The sequence below is a fragment of the Motacilla alba genome, chromosome 9, assembly GCF_015832195.1.
Source record: "Motacilla alba alba isolate MOTALB_02 chromosome 9, Motacilla_alba_V1.0_pri, whole genome shotgun sequence".
In the NCBI taxonomy this organism is placed as follows: Eukaryota; Metazoa; Chordata; class Aves; order Passeriformes; family Motacillidae; genus Motacilla; species Motacilla alba.
In genome coordinates this window covers 19,745,236-19,766,851 of record NC_052024.1, presented here as the reverse complement: position 1 = coordinate 19,766,851, position 21,616 = coordinate 19,745,236, and the positions used below count along the sequence as shown (strand labels likewise).

Below are 21,616 nucleotides of genomic sequence, written 5' to 3'. Positions count from 1 at the left end.
GTAATTGCAAGGCGAGGTTGGGCTTTTACATAAATTTCATCTTTTTTTAAAGTGATGAAGAAAATGGGCCCACAGAAAGATTGTGTCTTGCCTGACATGAGCAATATTCCTCTGAACTTGGAGTTCCAGCCAGTGCATTGCTTTTGATTGACATATCTAAGGGAAATGTTAAGCTTTTTTCTCCCTTTTTTCTTGAGGTAAACTGAACAAACTTGCAGCTGACAGGATCTCATATGAGATCCTAATGAGGCAAAGAGAATGAAACATTTCTTTTTATGCTGAAGTGCCAAAACTGTAATGACATTGTATCATAGTTTTCAAAAAAAATACAAAGATAAAAAATCTTCCTTGTAACTCAATAGATATTTTGCATAATATAGTGGACTGAATGCTGAATGTTCATGAAACGAATTAATCAAAACTCTTCTGTCTCATCTCTTTTTTCCTTTTTCCACATGAGGCTGGGAATCTTCCACTGTGTTCCCTTTCTCTTGCAGGAGGAAAATCTCTGTCCACAGTAAAATCTCACAAGAGAGGGGAGAACTAACTATTGGGCAATATGGAACTACTTCTAATCATGTTCTAAGTAACTTTTTTTTTTTTTTCCAGATAAAGTATGCTAGAGATATTTTTTCAAGTGTTTATCTAAACCAGCCTTTCTCAGAAACTCTGTATTCTAAATGCTTCATTTATATCACTTCATTTTATAATGAACATTATCCTAAATTAGTAAGCTTTTTGCTGTTTCAAACAGCACTACTATATCAACGAAACCCACATTAAAAAATAGCTAAATGTGAAAAAACACTAGGTAGTCCAAATACAAAGTAGATTTTACTAAAGTATCAAATTGTTTAAAAAAAAAATAGGAATTTCACTTACTTCAAAACATCCTTTACTGAAAAAATGTGATTCAATTAAAAAAAAAAACAAAACAACCCATCAATTATTGAAAATTTGTTTTCAAAATTTCCCATTTTGCCTTGTTATGTAAACAGGCAGTGCACTGCTGGCATGATTGTTCTTTTCCCCACTAAGAATTTTTCTATATTTCTTTGAAAGGCTCCTCTTCTGCAGATTTTCTCTTGAAAATTGGATCACTCCTGCTTATGTCTAGAGCTTTCAAAAGATGAAACCCCAAAAAGAAATATTGCAGCATTCTTCTCTACTGTGTCAGAAGGAAAAAAAACTCACAAAGTCACAGCACCAAAGAGAGCAAGAATGTGTCAGCTGAAAGAGATTAGGTTGGGATTGGATATTAGGAAAAAATTTCTTTACTGTGAGGGTGGGGAGCCCTGGCAGAGGTGCCCAGAGAAGCTGTGGCTGCCCCTGGATCCCTGGAAGTGTCCCAGGCCAGGTAGGATGGGGGTGGAACATCCTGAGCCAGTGAAAGATATCCCTGCACATGGCAGGGGGTGCTGCAAGATAAACTCTATAACATATTTGATTATAGTCTGCCTTAGAGAGGTTATTTTTTTTCCCAAATTACAGTTTGTAGTTAACAGGTAAGATTAATTTCTAACGGGAAAATTAAATTTCAAATTTTGTTTCCTGATACCTGACACATTTTTTAATCAATCTGTATTTGCTGGAAAAGGACCAAGATACTCTAGAGCCATTTGTTTTTCTTAGTTAAACAGAAGCAAACAAAAATTAACCTTAAGGTCTTGAGTGTGGCCAATGTCTGAATCCACAGCAAGTGCTTTTATCTCATCACACTGTTAGAATTATTAAAAATTATCTGTCTCTCATTGCCCGAGTGTCACAAAAGAAATTCAGCATGGTTTTTTATTAGAGCAAAACTCTGAAACAAGCAATTTTTCAGAGGCTCTTGGTGCCTCTACAGCCACCATTTTTCCAGGCCACAGTGCAGGAGAGTGAGGCTGTTAAAGGTGCTTGGCTGGTGCCCTTCAGCCCCATAAATAAATGTTCTGCTGGTACATGTGTCCTGGGAATGGGAGGGCCTTGACTTTGGTCTTACTCAGCACTCGTGTCGTGACAAGAGAAAGTAATTTCTTGCTTGCCTAAGAAAACAGGCTCTTACTTGCTCTTGCTTGGCAGGAGCACCCAAATTCTGATAGTTGTGAAAAAAATTCTGAAATTCTGAAAGCTTTGGCCAGTTCTGTTCCATTTATGTAACACAACACAGTGGCTACATGGGCATATTTTTTAAAAATGAGCTCTTGTTCCAAAATAAAGAGATATAAATTGGTGTCCCATTTAGTGTCCTATGCATTCAGCCTGTCCAGAAACAGGTGGTGTTGTTAATGATCCACATTTCATCTTCCATTTCTGGGCACAGTAAACTTCTGGTAGGTTTTCCTGGTGGACTTTTAGGAATGGAGATCAATACTTGCAAATTCATACAAAGTTTTTGAAAATAGCAAGCCCTTAGAAAATATTACAGTGCCTAAAATTGTTTCCCAGTATATTCTAATTAGGATCAGAAACCAAAGCAAGGAAGTGAGAGTCATGGTGAGGAGCACAAAAAAAGGAAATGTGTGGGTTTGATCAATACATTCAATTTTTTCTTTTTTCCCCTGCTTATAGTTCAGCTATGTACTTTTATTCTGTTCTAGCATTTGGAGGGGAGAAACAGAAGCAGAAATGATAGCAAGAATTTTGTGTTTTTTCAGTAAATTGGGTTCTCAGTTGTCTTCTGTACAGATATTTTATCCAGTAGCCTAGTCCTTGGTTAGGGGTAATTTTGCTACACAGTAAGAAACTACTAAACAAAGCTAGGGGCCATGCAGCTGGGTGGGTTTTGGTTTTTGCTCTCTTTTAGATGTCGTCAAGAAACATTTTTTCAAGTCTCTTTCTTCATATTTTATAATTTTCATTGTGTTACTGTTGGAAGCAGAATGATTCTGCTTGCTGCTTATGCTTTCTTTGCCTTAGTTACTATTAGGGCTTACATCTAAATTAAAGATAATTATGAGCATATATGAAATAAAAAACTTGCATTGAATCAGGAATGAATACATCCTTAGTGTATCACTCAGAAAAGCTGTGACATATGCTGCTGAAATATGTTTCATTTAATTAAAAACCTTCAAGTTTTGTACATTTCTGCTTGAATTGCTTCACTAATGTAGATCATAGAAGTAGAGCTGGTCTTGTGGGAATACTGTAGGAACAACAAAAACTACTTCTTTGTCTTAAAATGCACCCTTTACTTGTCATGACTTTCTAGTATCTCATTGAAAGGTATTTATATTTTCATGCCTTTTATCCTATTTAAGAAAAGGGGATTTTAGTGGAACATCTTAGAGCTTTAGAGCTTTTATAAGGAAAGGACATAATTGGCCAAATTAACACTGTCACAGTCTTCACTGCACTACAGCATTAGTCTACAATCCCTGGCAGTGATCATTGGCTGGATACACATCCTAAACATACCAGGAAAGGCAATTCACCATTACACAGGAATTAGACTGAAATCGCTGTACTTACTGCTGGAAACTGAATCTCCAAATTCATATTTGAGCAATCTACACAGTACTTCAGGTTTTACAACCTGGCTGTAGTGCTGTCTTTTTATATGCTTACCTGCAGCATCTCATACTGGCTGTAAATGTCTGTGACACTGCAAAACATTTCCTCTGTCAGGCCAGGAGTTGGGCTAAGGGTGCCTCGTAAGCAGAACTCTCAAGAAGCTGCTGATGAGCATTTTCCATATTCTTATTCTCCTTTATTTCGTCCTACTTGCATATTGTCAGGTGTAATCAGTTAAAGGTTTGTAAATTGCTTTCAGAGGATTGAAATATATCATACCTTGCATAATCACGTTTGTCTTCAGTGTATTATGTGCAAGTTGTGTTCCAGACACTCAGATAGTCTTAATTTTTAAACAGCAACTTCAAAGGGGCATAACACATAGAGGACCCTCCTCCGGAATAGCCCTACACTGTGAAAGATTGTTTTAATTGAATTTCCCTGTAAACAGCTTCAGGTGTAAATTTAATTTCTCTGTAAAAAGATGGTGTAAGTTTGCTTTCACTTTTTTTTTTTTTTTTTTCAGGGAGGGGAGTGGGAGGATATGTTTGTCTACAGTCTTTTTCAGGTACTCCATGCATTTCTGTTGGAGGCTGTTGGCAGGGTGTTAACCTGAGGGGAGCTCTGCTTTAGAGCTCAGCTTTTTCTCCATCAGAGCACAGGTCTTGTGTGTCACTCATAGGAGAAATATGGAAGCAGTCATGAAAAATTGGAAAGTAAACAGAAAGAAATACAGTCACTTGATTTACAGGCTGACACTTGTCATTTTCATGAGGAGGCAAAGAAAACACTGAATTTCCCAAGGCTGTAAGAGTTGAAGAGAGTATTTTTAAAAAAATTCTATGCTCAGCTTGGACAGTTCCCTAAATTTTCATAGAAACTATGGTAAACATGCCCTTGTTATTAAGCTAATTATTTCTACCAACTTTTGAGTTTTATTTGAACATGTGAAGCAATACAACCTTTTTGGAGGGAAACTAACCAGTGTTTTCCAACGTGATTTTGACTCCTTATTCATTCATTGAAATCTCTCTTAATTAGAAGAAGCAAAAAAATACAGCGACCATTTATTCTTCTCATTCTTTGCACAAATATTTCAGACCTACTTGAAGTTAAGCAACTCATTAGCAAAGTTCTATGAACTTCTAATTTTTGGATGTATGTTTTTTCTGTATTTTCTGAAAAACAGAACAAATCCTTGGTGAGTTTATATACTGTTGTAAAATCCTGCAGTCTCCTCTGATCCGTGATTGTGTTTCTTGGACGATTTTTACCATAATTTCCTTAGTTGAAGTGGACTTTCAAGCTTCCATTCTTTTATGACTAGGTAGGTAATAAAATTATTGAAGTGTGACTTTGAGAATGAGCAACTAATAACTTCAAATTTACTGCTGGTTACAATAATTGTAGTTTTCAAAGTATCTCAAAAGGTAGCCTAGGAATCTTGTTTTACTGTCATGTAGGCAATACTTGAGATGATCTTGAGCCATGTGGTTTTAATGGGAAGATTTTTCATGTTAAGAAAGAAGCTCTTTCTCACTTTGGTTGGCTGGTTTAGTCCACTGAGTTGTGTTGCTTTTCTTGCTAGGCTTAGTGGTTTTAATTCAAAGAAAGTAATGAAGAGAAAAATGCAAACCACGTCCTTTACACTGCTAAACAACCACCGTAATATGTTTAGAAAATGTATTGAGCTGCCTAATCCAAAGCTCATGGAAACTGAATGCAGACTGATAGCAGTGGGATGTAATTAGGCTTAGCTGACTTTTTTTTTTCTTTTTTAACCCTTGTGAGTTAAATAAGATCACTTTTCCTGAGAAGCAGATAGTGAGGGAAGGACTGACAATACCCAAAAAACTAAGGGCCAAGGTTCCCTGGTGTCCACTCACATCTTTGAACCAATAATTGCTTTTGAAAGGTTATTTCAAAGCTCAGCATCCATTTTCAGAGGCACTGGTGGCACTGGCAGATAAGCAGTGTGGGATCTTGCTGTCTCCATCCCTTTCAGTTACCAGCTTTATTTAGTACCTGCCAGCTAACCTGGGGTGGGGAAACACATACTCCTGTTAACATCCCCAGCAATACAAGAGGATTCTTTTTAGTGGACTAAACCCCAAAATTAGTTCTAGATTTTTTTGGGTTTGCTTTTTTTTTTTTTTTCCAAGTCATGTTTCAGTCACACTGAGCAGTAAGACACAAGACTGTGGTAAGAGTTCTGCTGACCTTCAGTGTTTAGAATAATGCTTGTAGGTAGTGCAGATGGCTACACTTAGGTTTTTTATTTGCATTAGTCTAGACAGACTTTGTGACATGCTGCTGACTTTCTTTCCCCTCAAATGTGAATTCAGAATGAAAATAAAATACCATGGATGAGGTACTGTGAACCATTATAACTCATGCTAATTGAAGTCAGATTTCAGGATTTATGAATTATCTCTGCTCATTAGATTAAGCTAAAGAACTTTGAGGTCATTTAGTCCATTTGTGTTGGTACAATATACTCACTTCCTTTCTTCCTAGGTTGTATTTAACTACACAGAGAAAAGTCTTGGGCTGCTTTATTTGATGAACTGCTCCACAATCCAAAATGATTTCTCACAAAGTTTTTTTCCTTCTCTTGTTCAATTGAAATAGTTTTCCCTTAATTACATCACTTTTGGTTGTTTCTTTTAATTTTTACTTGGAAACTTGAATTTCCTGTAACTACTGGGTTCTGAATTTCTTTAGTAAAAGAATTCTTTATTTTGAGATCAAAGAATTCTGATATACATTAGCACTTTAATTATAAGCTGCAGAATGATAACTGAATGAATAGGGTGAAGGCTTTTTTACACTAGCAGGGCTGACAATTAAAAAGGTTTTTGCATGACTTGCAGCATAGCCTATTTTTTTCTTTTTTTTTTTGTTAAATATGGCTATTATTGTAAATGAAGATTAATAATCACTAATAGCTACTCGGCTCTTTTAATATAATATTCTGCACAAATAAACCCCTCAGCTTAGATGGTACTGGTGCCCCCCTTGACATCCCCTCTTTTGCAAATGTCAGTTGTTACTTAAGCAGAGTAAGCAGAAAATTAACTCTGTCTTCAGTCAAGTTTAACCTCTGTCTCAGGGACACGAGGGTTTTGTGCAGAGAATTGCTGGAGGACTGGAGGGAAGATAAATATTAACAAATCAGCATGATATAGTGCTCTAATCTAATATTGTGTCTGGAGTCTGCTGTTCTTGGAATGGCAAATTTAAACATTTGGGAATGGACAGACACAGTGATGCCTCCAGACTCCCCTGGGACAGCCCTGCTGCCTCTGACCCTCAGCAGGACCCAGCTAGCAGTGCTTAAAAACTGCCAGATTTAGCATCCTTTCCAGTTTCCCTGTTTCAAATATCGTGAGAGGTCAGTACTGATAAAGTAAAATGGAGTTTAAACAGTGTTAGGAAACTTGGAGTTTGTTTCTTGTTACTCGCTCATTTTTGCCTAATGGCTGAATTCTAAAATCTGTCATTTTCTAAAATTTGTCTGTAAGTTAAAACTAATGGTTTTTTTTCCTTTAAACACAGTGTTAAATATGCTTTCTGATCAGTTCCTCGTTCCAAAAACATCCCATCTAATTATTATTGGATGAAGCTTGGATGAATGTATTGTTCATTAGGGTTCAGAATCTTGCAGCATTATCCTATACCCAAAAGATCAGAACAGTTCCTGGAAGGCTTTTTAGTTTTTCTGAAAATACAAGTGAAAAACTTGTGTAATTTTTGATGTATGATGTAGACATAGTGCAATATCTTCCAGAAATTTCAGTCTGATATCAAAATTCTTTTGAAGATTATTTTTATGGAGTTTAAGGCTATTCAGATTATATCAAATGCCTTTCCAAATGCTCAAATTCAGAGTACATACCCATTGCCTTTCTACTGGCTGGGGGAGGGGGAATTCTCAGAGTCTCGAAAGTCTTTATGTATTTCAAAGTATGAAAATTAGTATTATATGTAACTGTATCTGTCTTCAATTTTAACATATGGAAGAGCTTTGAGATGAGTTTTTCTCTGATCTGTGAATTGAAGTGCACGTACACACGTGCATGTCTGTATCACTTTGGATGCTCCCACTAATTTATTTCACTCTGGGTCAGTGCCATATTCCACAGCACTTTTTCAGTTTGGGAGGAATTGTGTAAAATTTGGAATTTTTCATAATGTGGGGGAAATTATGTTGAATGCACAGATTACAGTATGCTAAAAGACATTTTAGGATTCTGATACATTTTCATTCCAGAGAATTCTTTTCATTCCATCCTTTTTTCCCTGGCCTCATGATCATTTCTCTGCATTCTAATTGTCTCTTATCTTGGCATATTTGCCTTGCACGTCTTTTTTTCCTCCTGTAATCCATCTATAGTGTTATATCAAAATGATGTTCCTCAGTGTCCTTTTAATCTTCTCCTCCAGACATTGGCCAGGCTCCTGTTGATGGTCTGCAGCAAATTCCAAATTGATTTTTTTCTAAACAGTTTGCTTTTTCCAGACTCCATCTCTTTCGCTCTCCAGACTCCTCAACTACTTCCTTTTCATCTTACCTTTCACTGAACTGATCAGATCTTCACCCTTGTTGTCCCTGTTTTTGGAATAGCAAGTAGTAACATTTCCTGCAGTATTGGAAGATTATATTCTCTTGAAATGTTCTTCTCTGTGTAATATTTGCTGTTCCCATCAGATCATGCTGCCTTTGTCCCTTTAACACAGAACCCACCTAAAGATACAGTGGAATGAAATGGCCATCATAATTTAATGATTTTAGTAACAGGTGTATGATTATAGACCCAGATGTGCCAATAAATCTCAATTTTACCTTCAGATACTTTGAGCTTTACAGCTAGGGTTCCTTATGAATTTCAAGGGCCATTCTATGACCTGAATTTCCTTTCTCTGTTTATATAAATATTCTGTTATGGGAAAGATTATTTATTTTGTCTTCAATCAGTGTTTTTCAGGGACAAGTTAGAAAGATGAGAGTGTTTCTTTTTCAGGTAAAATGGCTGTCTCAGGGACATGCCAGCTAATTATAAAATACTTCAGCAAGTTCATCAAACTGACCTGGGATTTCCTAAGACTCAAAGGGTTTGTCAGACTTGGCATTTCCCCCAAGCCTGAGGGGAGGTTGCTCAGCCCAAACACATTCATCTTTAATTAATGTTTTCTTTTTAAAATAAAACAAGCAACCTTACCCCACCTTTATTTGTGAACTTATACTGTTTAATTATAGATCTCCTTTTGAGGTTTAAATTTCAAATTATTACTGTAAGTCAACTGATTACTTCTTTTTTTAGTTACAATAAAGATTGAATGTAGGGGGAAAATTCACAGAAATTGTGCCTTTGAGTTCTGATACTTGTAAGAAGCTTAAATACATTTCTGGCTTGGTAAATCCTATGCAAGTAAATCCAAGAGTAGAATCTAACCCTAATTGAAGTAATTGCCTAAGAAGGAAATTGAGCCTGTTTGTGAAAGTTGCAGCAGATATTGGTGTCTGGGGTGGCCCCAGTGAATTCTCCCCTGAGGTGGAATGTCCCCTTTGATGTTGATGGGTCTTTGCTGTGAGCCCTGTACTGCAGCACGATGTATTTTTAGTCTCCCTGGGATCCTCAGCCCTGTGGGTCACTGGTGTCTCTCCCTCAGGGCCAGTCTGTCGTGTTTAATGAACTGTCACTGCTCCAATCCTGACTGATTAGAGCGACCTAAGAGGAAAAATTTGTTGTACCTTTGCATCAAGAGGTGGCAAGAGAGAAAAGAGCAGTATTTTCTCTGTACAGCTATTAAATATCTCAGCTTTTCTGAGTTTGAGAGGATAGGGAGACTTTAAGATGTAATGTCATTAATCTTTCCATAATGCTTGTTCTGTTGAATATGCTGAATTGACAGTCCAACTTTGACAAGTTCCTCCAGGAACTATTTCTTCAAACCATCATGGATGATTTTTTTCAGTTGTTTAAACTCCTAAATTCAGTTTCTTTCTTTCATTGTCCCTGGTTCTCCCTGAATTCTGTCTAAGGACTGGCTGCTGCCTAGCATATATTCTTCTTTCAGTATGGTCACTTAGAAGACATAATTGCAAATAAAATTTGGGCTAACCAGAGACTCCTGTAATAGCATTTTCTCATCCTCATCTCACAGTCTCCACAGTCAGGTCTGACTCATTTTGAAGGTCATGCAATGCAAAATTTAAGGATGGTGGGATATTAATGCATCTTAGCCCTGATATCATGATCATTAATGTTGAAAAAGTGTATGAATGAAATTGAGATAGATGAGAAAAAGTAGAAAAAATGTATAGTCACAATAATGGAAGAAAAAAAATAATGAACATCAAGGAGAATGACTATTCAGTGCTGAAGCAGATTATATGCATTATTTTAATTAAGAGTGCTTAATAGTACATATGGTTTCCCTTGAATAATAATTGCATGCTGATGAAGTATGATTAGAGACTTTTTTTTTGCCGTTCAATTAAATCAAATCCATTTCTGTAAAAGGAGAGTGATTAGAAAGATGATATCAAGGTCTAAACTGAAGGCTGTGGCTGAAGCTTCCAATTGCAGATTTCTTTATTATTACTCTCCTCTGATGACTATTATCTAGTTTTTAACAATGCCACAAGTTTCAGACCGAGTCCTGTGGATTCAGTGAAAGAAGAGACTTTACAGATCAAATAGAAACTTGGGAAGTTCTTGGATGTCCTTGGGTATGTGATCCTGGGGTTGTTTCCAGTCTGGGAAGACTCTTGGTTCACCCATGTGTCTTGAAGCATGTGAGGAGATACTCTGATTAATCAGGGCTCTAAGACAACATACTGTTTTCTGGGCTGATCTGTTTCTGTGGAGTGCTTGTGAACCTGGGTGATTAAATGCAGCCTTGCACTGCTGCTTTTTTTCTCTGTTAGTTATTACTGTCTGCCTTGGAAGGCTCCGAGACCAGCAGGGCCCAGCCAACTGTCTGGCAACTGTTAACAAAATTATCAATTATCTTGTTGAGTCCCATCATCTTGTGCTTTGATTATCCTGTGAGTAAGGAGGGCTGGCTGTGCTAACATCCTGATTGGTGCCCTAAACACACACATAAGGCAGGGAAAGGGAATGATGCTCATTATCTGGGAGCAAACACAGGGAAGGCTGTCCAGTAGCATGGGAGATCGTGGTGTCCAGACTCTTAATCACAGCCTGCTTTTTGTTTTCATACCAGTCCACAGGAATCTGCACTGACACCTCTTGTCTGTTATTCTGAGGGGACTTCTACTTTCTTTTCCTCAAACTTCCCTTTACAACAAGAAAAAAAAGCATTTTCTTGTGCTTAAGCTTGTGCACTGATAGCTAACTGCATGTTTTACCCTGCAAATGTCTTTATTACACATGCAAATAAAGAAAAGCAAGCTATGTTTTTTGGTTTAAGATAATATCTGTCCAAGACGCAATTTCTGTATGTGATCATTGTCATTGGAGATCTCTCACTCTGATCTATGGAGATACATTTTGCTTCATGTTTCATTATGTATTTTATTTTGTACCAGAACAGTAGCTAGATCTGTTTCCTCAGGGACTGCATGTAGCCAGCTTCAGGCAGCTAGCATTGCCTCTTTCAGAAGGATCCAGCACTGCTTCCTTCTCCTCTTCCACACCTGCAGAGGGGCAGAGAGTGAAAGAATCTAAGAGGTCATTTCCTGTGCAGTGATGGTGTCTGGGTTTATGGGAATGCTATGTGCAAATCACTCTGCTTTAAAGCAAACTTTTCAGTATTTGTCACTCTCAGACACCAGCAGAGCAACGTGGCTTTAATGTTGGAGCTCAAAAAGAATTAACACTAGAGCAAATTTTTAAAATACTCTATAAGAAATCCAGCATGAGGGTTTGTGAAGATTTAAAGATTTGTATTGTCATGGTGTGGCCTTCTCAGCCAGAGCTCAAGAAGTGCAGAAGACCATTCTGCTACATCATTTTGCATGCTCATAACCATGCACACTGGGGAAGAGTCTGACTAAATCATTTTCCTCAGATTTTAATCTAGTAGCCCTTTGGAAGTTAATTCAACACTGTCTTTGCATGCAGATACCACAAGAATTTGACAGCCATAAATATGAAATAGATGATTAGAAAATCATCTATTGCTGCTTACATTTATGTGCTCCAGAGTTGACTTCATGGCTTGCTGTGTAAGCAGTAACCCTGTGCAGACAGAAAGTGGCTCTGCCTCAGTTCCAAACAAACTGGGTTGAGCTGAGCACAGGTTCATGTGCACAGTGCCAAGCCTAACTCGATAAAGCCATTATCTTGGAAGTGAGTTAATCATCCCTCTTCTCTGCCCCTGCGGTAACAAGAGCATGAGAACTGCCAAAAATGGGCCAGGCTCTGACTGTGTGAGGAGCAGCATGATGTGGATAGAAGGTAGGAGTGGAAAGAAACTCTGGATAATATCAAGGAGTTATAACCCAGGCCATGGGCAATCATTCCTCACTATAAACTAATGCAATTTAAATTTGTTTTTTAGTAGAATAGTATAAAATCCTGAGTTGGAAGGGATCTACAAGGATCATCAAAGTCTAACTCCTGGGACAACCCCATCAATCACACCATGATATTAGAAAATTCATATAAAGGCATTTAAATACACAAAAAATATATATCTCCACATACTTATACAAATAATCTGAAAAGCAGTAATTTCTACAAGTACACAAAAAGAAAAGCAGAGATAAGTAGGAGTTTCTTTTTTGTGCAAGAAACTGAAGGTAGAGGAATCAATGATCACTCCCAGCTGTGAATGAAATCCATACAAAATGTACTTTCAGTGCTCTGAGTGCTGTACACTACTGAATTGGCCAACAAATCAGATTTTAAGCAAATTATTCACTTAAGAGGATACTTTTGACTTTAATTTATCAGTGCCTCATAACCTCATCATGAATCATGTAGAAAACATAGTGTATGATCATGTAAATAGAGATCTGTATTCCAGAGCCAGCCCAAGCTACCACAGTCCTGGATTATCTTAATATGTAATTTTGGGGATGCCTAGTGCTGTGTGCCACCCTCATACAAACAGTCAAGTGCTGCTTGCTGTGCACAGGATACCTGAAAGGAGGGAAAGTCCATGTTTCATTTGCAATCACTTTTATTTCCTAATCAATATTTTCTGTGCTACGAGTAAATAAAACAATATTAAATTATTTGTGGGGGGAGGGTGTTGAAATGAAGTATTTAATATCTGCAAGAACTCACACTTTCCTTGTTCAGAAATAGGTATTTCTGATGAATTGCTGTGCTCTGGTTCACCTCCTGTAGCACAGACTCACCATAGTCCTTTCTCAGAGAGCCCTCTACTGTCCTAAAATACAGCATGTGCCATTCAGTGTCTGCTACCCCAACAGACCCTTTGATCTGTGGTGTGAATACATGCCCTGGTGCCAAGGTAGATTTCAATAAGGGAAAAAAAAAACAAAACAAAGAACAAACAAACACATGGTGTTACTGAATATTTTAAAAATTTGAATTTTTAAAGTTGGATGACTTTAATGCAAAATGAACATGTTTATGGGCAGATTTCTATTTCTTTGCCTAATCATGGGAATGTGGTTTTCATAGATCGAGGCTCAAAGAACTGGTTGTTTTCTCATGTTCCTGCCTCTGATTTTTCTTGTGTGAATCAGTTAACTTTTTTGAAAGGTGATGAATGTAAAAAAAAAACCCTGCTGTGTAGACTGATTCTGCAGGAAATTTTTCCACAGTAAATTGAGATCCCACTATTAAAAATGCTCATTAATTTATCATGAGTCTCACGACTGCTGCCACTCATCTGGTAACACGAGGTGCTGAAATTGTTACTGCCAGGGAATCACAGATTTCATTTAAATAGACTAAATTTCTCATGTTTAATTAAAGAAGTCTGATAACATTAAGGAATTTGAGTGGATAGGGGGAACCAGAAGAAGCATATTCATGAAATTTGCCTGTATTAATAAAAATATTTCTTCAACTTTGCAAGGGGGAGAAGGTGGGGAGGGCTGATTAGTTGAACATTTGAGATTACTAATAGTGTGGTTTTGAGAGGGGATCTTAATATATGCAGATATTCATTCCTTATTTACATGGGTGTGGAAGCTGAAGCTGTTGTTTATAATTGGTTTAATGTCAGAAGATCTCAGCAGGTCACTCTGCTCATCAGTATGTGTGAGAAGAGAGACCCTTGATGCAAAAGATAAACACCTGAGATTAAACAGTGCAACAGCCAGTCACGAAAGTTAAACCTTTCCACTCACCTTAAGGAAGGAACAAGAGGAAAAAACTGTTATTTTCAACACGGTGTCATTGATCCCTCTAAACAGCACAGAATTTTGCCATGTTCCTTCCCCATCCGTGAATCCCAGGGGTAATGTGACTTGAAAAAAATAGTGCTGGTATCAAAGGAAGTTGAGGCTCAGAGCTGCTCAGTCCCAAGGATTGTTTGGGTCTGTAGCAGGCAATCTTAGGGATGGGGGGATGTTGAGTCTGTAGCTGACAGGTCTACCACACTACCATGTCACATTCCCTCTCCTCTCACATGGTTTGTCATGGTTTTGGTGGATAAGCTGCCACATGTGTGCTGGTTTCCTCTGGAAGTGCACAGCTGTCAGTAAAGTGTTATTAACATGCACAGAATAAAATTTAAAAAGTATGTTGCAGAGGCATAGGGCTTGAAATGCAGAGGAGTTGATGCTGCACAACTCAGGTTTCAAGTAGCTGAACCTAATTCTTTCCAGCAGGTAAAGCTGGAGTACAGCCCTGCTGAAGACATTGTTTACAGAAGGATAAACATGGCAGTTTACCTGATTTTTTAAGTTATGCTGCTTGTAACTTGGCATATGAAGAGATCTGAGATGTCTGTTTAGATTTTAACACTCCTAATGTAACTAAAAATGTCCTAAAGGCTCAGCACTTCCACCTACTGAGGTTTGCATAGCAGAGGCTGGATATGGCACAGTTTCAAATTCCACCAAACAAAAAACCCCCAAAAAAACCCAAGATTGGTGTGTAAACTTCTGTGTCAAAGAAATTCCTGCACGCTGCATGCTGGTGTTTGTTCTAGCAGATTGATCTCTCTCATGCATAATATTTTCGTATCTTCATATCCACTAAATATGCTTTAATTTTATTCAACTTGCAAGTTTCTGCTGCTGTAGCAGAATGGAGGATGGGTGGCTGTGCCTGCCTTGTCAGGAAAACCAGACAGCACTTGAGGCATGTCCCTGCAAGGCAGGCTCAGGAACAGCATGCCCCCAAAGCAAAACTGAGTCTGTGTCACAGAGACTCTGTGGAGCCTTTCACATTTATCTAGCCTGGGCTTAAAGTATTCATATTTTAAAAAAAATTAAATTTGTGTGCCAGCAGACATGCTTTATGTTGCTAGTAGGCAGCTTGGATGTTTGAGGAAGAAAGTTGTGTTGAACACTGAGTTTAACTCCCTGAGAAAACAGCTGTGACATACCAAAAACCCCAATCTGTGATGAATCCCCCCGAACTCCACTTCATTTCATTTCCTTATTTGCATTGTAAAACAGCTAAACTGGTAATGTATATTTATAATTTATATAGAGGAACATATTGTGTGCATTTAATCCAGGTACTTTTTTTATGTCACAGTCTTTTAGAAAGTGTTGTGGATCCATCTGATGTTCCTGAAAATTGGATTTTATAGCCAAATTAGGTTCACAGATAGGTAGAATTGCAAGAATACATAGTTCCTGAAGGAATAGTTTGAAAACTCTGGAAGAGAAAAGAACCTACAATGTCATTTGGAAATGTCACATGACATGATACTGAATCATCTTTAACACCAGCATTTTTTTGAAGTTTGTGATTTTGCCTTTTATCTTTTGGGATCTACACAGTGTCAGAGAAGTAAAAACAGGGATATCAGTTGTTTCCTTCCTACAAAGATGTTTATGCCTTTAGGTAAAAGACCTTGAAATAATGTTACTTTGGTATAAACCTATTTTAAATATTCAGATTTGTTTTGCATTGTGCATAGAATCACAGAATGGTTTGAGTTGGAAGGGACCTTAAAACTCATCTTTGAGCTTTGCCACGGGCAGGGACACCTTCCACCATCCCAGGCTGCTCCAAGCCCTTTCCAGCCTGGCCACGGACACTTCAGGGATGGAGCAGCCACAGCTTCTCTGGGCAACCTCTGCCAGGGCCTCCCCACCCTCATAGAGAACAAATAAGTACAACTCTACAATTATTGTTACATTTTATATTAAGACTTATTTTTAAAGTAATTGGAAGTTCATCAAATAATTTATTTTTTTTTTTACTGAAAAACACCTTTCCCACAGCTGAGTGCATTGTTAGTCATTGTTTTTTCATTTTAAAATAAGAAAATCGTTATGGGATGAATTAGCATTTGAACTCTAAGATCTTTTCTTAGACTTGATAATTGTAAAAACGTTACATCAATTATTGTGTGGTGTATGTGTGTTATGTATAAATGCTGTTTGAGAAGTTGTCATTAGTGTTTTAACCACTTCAGTATGGGAATAGAATCAATCATGCTGCTTTAGCTTTTCACTTCATGAGAAAATTGTTGTCTTTACTCTTAGCTAAATTATTCTTGCATTTAATAATTCAGTAGTCAGTCTGATGCATTTTTCACCTGGGAAAAGGGGGCCAAAGCTTGTCTTTATTTTCCATGTATATTCAGCGTTGTGCTCGGGGGAATGGTATATCCAAAAATAAGACTATAAATAAGAAATCAGTAGCCTTTTCTGTCTTGCTGCTTTATGTGGGTTTGATATATGCTCCTGCAGCATTATTACTTACTCTGTTCAAATCAATGCTCTGAGCTTTCCTTTACATGATTGATTTCTTCCAGATTAGCCCACAAAGTACGTGATTTAATAAACACCACTGCTACCTGTTTGCTAACACACAGATGTCTGCAGTGGTAGACAGAGACTGTAAAATTTCTAAAAGCAGTCAGTCATAAGATTTGGATCACTTTATTTATTTTATCACTTTATTTAAGTAGGAAAAAGAAAACAGATTTGGTCTGCTATAGTTGAAAGCAAGCTAAAATTCCTTGGAAGAAACAGAATTAAGGCAAGAATTCATTGAAATGAAGCCAGATTCTGCAGGAGATAATGGTGTAAAGGAAAGTTGCTTACTAGGGTATTGTCCTCTTTAAATGCCACTTTTCTGCTTCACAAAAGAAGCATTTTCACCTTGCTTTTGTGTTCTTAAAAATTGTGGTAGCAGATTGTAAAGTGTCAGCAGCAACATAACTGCTGATGTCACTTCCTACAACACCCATGGATATGTATTTTTATTACCATTTAGTGAAAGTTTCAGCAGAAATGGGCTGTCAAGGAAGAATTTAAATGTTCTGTAGTGCTGTCCCGGGGTTCAGTGGGTGTGGGGTCCATGTAGAATACCTCCTTTTTATGACGATGTTATTTCAGTGTCCCAGTTGCTTATCTGTTGCAGCTCACAGGGTGCTCATGGTCTGGGCAGTATATCTTGCAAGAGTTCCATGCAGGACATGGAAGGATTTTGTGTGCCATTTGGATATTTAGGACCAGATTTTTTACAGATGCTTCTGGCTGGATTATACGGACCTGGTTTAGGTACAGTCTTGTGCAGGTTTTAGTTTGCCCTAACAGTTTCATTTTTTGTCTTTCCATAATACCTCTCTGATATCTCTGACCAGAGTTTTTTAGTGCTTTCCAGGCAATTTTTGTGTATAATTACTAAAAGGTAATGTAATGGCCTTTGAACATTGATGGCCTGAGGAATTGGGAAGTTTCTTCATAAGAAGTTACTGTGTAATACTTTAACACAGCTGTCCAGACAGAGTATTTTTTATCTTAAAGTTCACTCTTAGTTCTTTCTTATCCTGATAATGGCCTGACATAACATTATTCTTCCCTGTATTTTCTCTTTGTATAAGGCAGAGGTTTTTTTCTTCGTGCCTTCTGTGATATTGTTTTCTCTGGAGGTAAATCTGCATAGCTTCACAGCACATCTGTGCTCAGATGTGGGCTGCAGTCTCATACACACCATATTCCCTCAGTCTCTGTACCCAAACCAGTCTGTGGCCAGGTCATTTCTTCTGTGCTTTCTGAGAAATGTTGTGAGGTTCTATTAATCTTTCTTCAGGAAACTTGTATTTCTGATATTACCCTGCTTTCATCCACTTTCCTGGGAGATGATTCTCCTTTTCAATTGCTGTACTATTGTTTTTAATATTACTGAGGCTTGTTGTCTTTTCTCGCTACTTTCTATTGCAAAATTAAAATGCTACTTTTGGCACAGAAACTATCATATTGCTTTTGAAGGATAGATATTATTCTTGCTCCCCCAACACCTTGGGAAGAATTGTACAATATGATCCTATTCAGTCCACATTTTTATCAACACGGTCACCATCACCTGCAGCCATCGTTCCATTTTAGAGCACAGCCTTACAGGTATTTTTTTCCTTTTTGCAATATCAATATATGAGGAAGATGAATGAAAGTTTCTTGCATGTTTTTGTCAGTGTGTTTTTATAGCTCCCATGAACAGTGATGGACTTGGCAGCCTGGAGACTGAAATCCTCTGTTTAATCACAGCTAGGTGTAGTTCAGCAGAAAGATGTATTTCTATACACAGCCCCTGTAGCATGTCTAAGCCTCGAGCTGGGGAACTGACCTTCTGTAAGCAGAATAAAGCTCTCAGGCCTCTCAGCCCCTGCCTTATCTGTGAACTGTTCAAAAAGAAGCATTCATGCCATTGGGTTTTTGTGACAGGTGCTGACGTCTAGTCTGGAGTGGACTCAGAGCTCTCTTTGGGGGATTTCTTTCCCTGGGTTCCTGAGAGAAAGCAGTGTTCTATCCAGCCTGGGAGTTGGACATCTGTATGCATCAAGTTGTCACATAACACTTCTAAAGGCAGTGGGTTTTTAGGTCAGCTTGCATTTAGCCCTAGGCTTGATCTTCTGATTATTAATGTCTGTGATTCTTTATTTTAGTTGTGAAAAGTCTCAAAATCTGATAGCTGAGACCAGAGAACTAAGTAAAACTGTAAACTTCATTCCCGTGTTTAGAGTATTGAGATATTTCATTTGAAAACAAAGCAAAAAGGTCCTCCAGAGAATCCTGCAGCATTCTAGGCTCAGAGAAGACACACTGCACAGAAGTTTTGTGTGTGGTCGTAAATTGTATTCTCTGAACATTTTGTAATGTTGTATAGAAAGGCAATGGTCCTGGTCATATTCCTTTTCATAAATATGTGCTAATTTCCCTGAAAATCCAAAATAATGAAAACATGTGCTATTCCAGAAGAAGTGCTGGCTGTTAAATCTGCTGGAAATAATTTGACTGGGTTTTGGGTCTGTTTGTATTTTTCAGCTAACAGGACAAGTGACTTTGCAAATTGCCACTGATCCAGTTTTGCCGTTTAATGCCCTCGACATCGCGTTAGAAGTTCAGAACAGTCTGAAAGGTAATTTTCATTAGAGAAATCTTGTTCTCCATTATTACAGGGGGGAAAAAAGCATCATCTAAATCCCTGATACATATTTTCAGTATTTGAATAACAGTGATTTTACTAGTTAAATAGGGTCATTATATAATGCTGAGTAAAACACAGTTCTGGTGCTAAAGAAAGCCATAAAGGTTTTAGATTTCTTCTGATGTTACTTTGTCAGTTAAGCAGTACTGGTTAGTGTAGTGTCCTAAGACCTTTGAAAAATATTTCTGTTTATAGGTTTATGAAACTCCCAAGTTGATCTGTTAAATAGAGAAGTTGTTTCTATAAAATCACACCCAAACTTTACATATCCTTCAGCAGACTGCGAGATTGTATCTCAAATGTAAAGACTTTTTGCAATCTTCAGGTGCTACCCCTGCATTTCATTCACTCCCTACACTATAAAGCACCACTTTTCTGTAACACATACTCATAGAAGTACGATACCTTTTCTTTAATCTTTGCCATCCATCATTGTGAAGATGTAGGAGTCAGTAGGCAAGTATTGGTCTGGAACCAGTGAGCATCTAAAAGACAAGTAATTTTAGCTCTGTTGTGCCACATAAACATTGGTTTAGTTCAGCCTAAACACAGCAGGGGATAATCATCAAATGAAGTGTGGCTCAGCTGGTATTCCTTCAACTGAACATGAGATATCTTCTATTGTTCTTCTTTTTTCTTTATTTTGAGTTACAGGAAACATTGATTTAAACTGACTTTTTTTTCTTCTAACTTCAGTCAGATCATTTATCTCTACCACTTCAGGGGAGAGAAAATTATTTCCTAGGCTGTAGGGCCAGCAGGATAAATTTTCTCCCAGTTTTTCACTTTGGAGTTTTTTTTTAATGATTTTTCTCATGGCTTTCATGTCTTGTCTGTCTCTGACTTGTACAAAAGAACAGTTTATGTTCATTTAGGCAAACATTAAGACAATGGTCCTTTTTCAGTTACTTAAATGAGAAGTTGTACTTTTTTATGTGGCTCATGGGTTTATTCATTCTTCAAAAGATTTTTTTGTTGAACAAACTTTCCAGTTCAAAGTTGGAATGTCTTAGTAAGCTGTTTCCTTCTGCAACTCAGTGCAAATGTAAATGTAGAAAAGAAGAAGGTAAATCTGCATGACATGTAAAATATTTGTTCATTAGGCTTAATTTTGTGCCTCTGGGATCTGGTTCAGCCAATTCCTTGAACACAGATTTTATTACCCGTTGGAGTTTCTCACATGCTTGAAGTTAAATTTTGTGTAAATATTTGAGTCACCGTTTTTGCAATCTCCTGGATGTACTCACAAAAGGTTGTGTATACCTTGATACTTGTTAATACTGCATTTATTTACATTTCTAAAGGATTTAACTCTGTAATGTGGTGGGTGTCTGTGCAATTAGCTCTGCTAAATTCCATAGGATATTACTCAGCACCTCACAGACCATTTCTTACGTCCAGAATAGTGTGGATGGCAAGTTATGTCATCCCCAACATGTTCATATGGCTCATGGCCTGTTCTTCAGAAAGATGGGGAAGAGGCTGTTAAGGGACACATGTTCTCTCCCCTTGCACACACCAGAACACTTGGAAACAAACCACTGCTTGTGGGTTTATCTGAAAGAAAGGGTTGGGGCTGGAGAGATTTATTTTTCTGCCTCTGCTGATGGTCTGATGTTTAACAGGAAACGTTGTGGTCATAAATGATGGGAGATGGGGGTTCCAACACTGAAATCCAGGTCCCCAGGGCTAGTCAGGCTGTTGCCTGCGTATTCACAGATGTGATATTTTAAACAAATTCATAAATAAGTGACTGCTTAGAATATTTTCATTAGCTATACCTTACACCTTGCAGCTGTGTGGGATTTGTGCCTTCCATACATTTAAAGTCAAGACCCATTTTAACTTGAATCAAATGCATTCATATCTTGCTAGGCCTTGTATCCTATGAAAATCCAATTAATCTTTTGAGGTAGGGTGCAGACAAGATGTCAAATCTGGTGTATGAGTGATACAAACAGTGCTTTTAAGCATTCCTGTAGAAGTGCTTTGTATGTATATGCAAATAGAAATGTACAGTCATTTGTGTAGAAGTGTTTTGTATGTATACAAGCATTTTTATCCAGAACATGTTTGTGTTTTCTGCTGCAAGCTCTTAGCACTGTGCTCCTTGTGGCCTGTCTTTAAAATCTGGTGTATGTTGCAGCAAGTTTCAGGGGTTGATGATGGAGATTCTCCAGCACCTCATTAGGATTAAAAGCGTTCCTGTACCTTCGCACCTGGCTGTCCCAGCAATAGCAAGTTCAGCTACCCAGTTTACAAAATTAAAGTCAGCTAGGTTGGTATTGTCCCTCACTTGGGAGCTGTTGAAGCTTATGTCATTTATTATTGCCACTCACTTGGACTCATGCAAACCTTTCAAAATTGGTGTCTGTGCCCCAGCCCTGAATTGTGCCTGTGCTGCGCCAGGCAGGAGAGGTGAGATCCCCACTTGTGCCTGTCAGCACAGGCTGCTGGAGCAAATTGTAGCCATCTCTGATAGCCACTGGCTGGGAGGGAGAGCCTTATGAAGACAAATTGAGGGTGGATGAGATTTTCTGGTTTTCCAGAAG

At 37.8% G+C, this 21,616-nt stretch overlaps 1 protein-coding gene across 13 annotated transcripts in view; it reads left to right on the top strand.

The window, feature by feature from the left end:
* NAALADL2 (N-acetylated alpha-linked acidic dipeptidase like 2) overlaps positions 1-21,616 on the top strand; it is a 409,871-nt gene that overhangs the window by 358,088 nt on the left and 30,167 nt on the right. For all 13 annotated transcript variants that reach the window (XR_005257965.1, XM_038145641.1, XM_038145644.1 and 10 more), the window contains one exon: positions 18,902-18,995. Coding sequence is in view for 12 of the 13 variants with exons in the window: in XM_038145641.1 (XP_038001569.1) it covers positions 18,902-18,995 (94 nt within the window). In the remaining variant the exon portion in view is untranslated. The remainder of the gene's footprint in view (positions 1-18,901; positions 18,996-21,616) is intronic.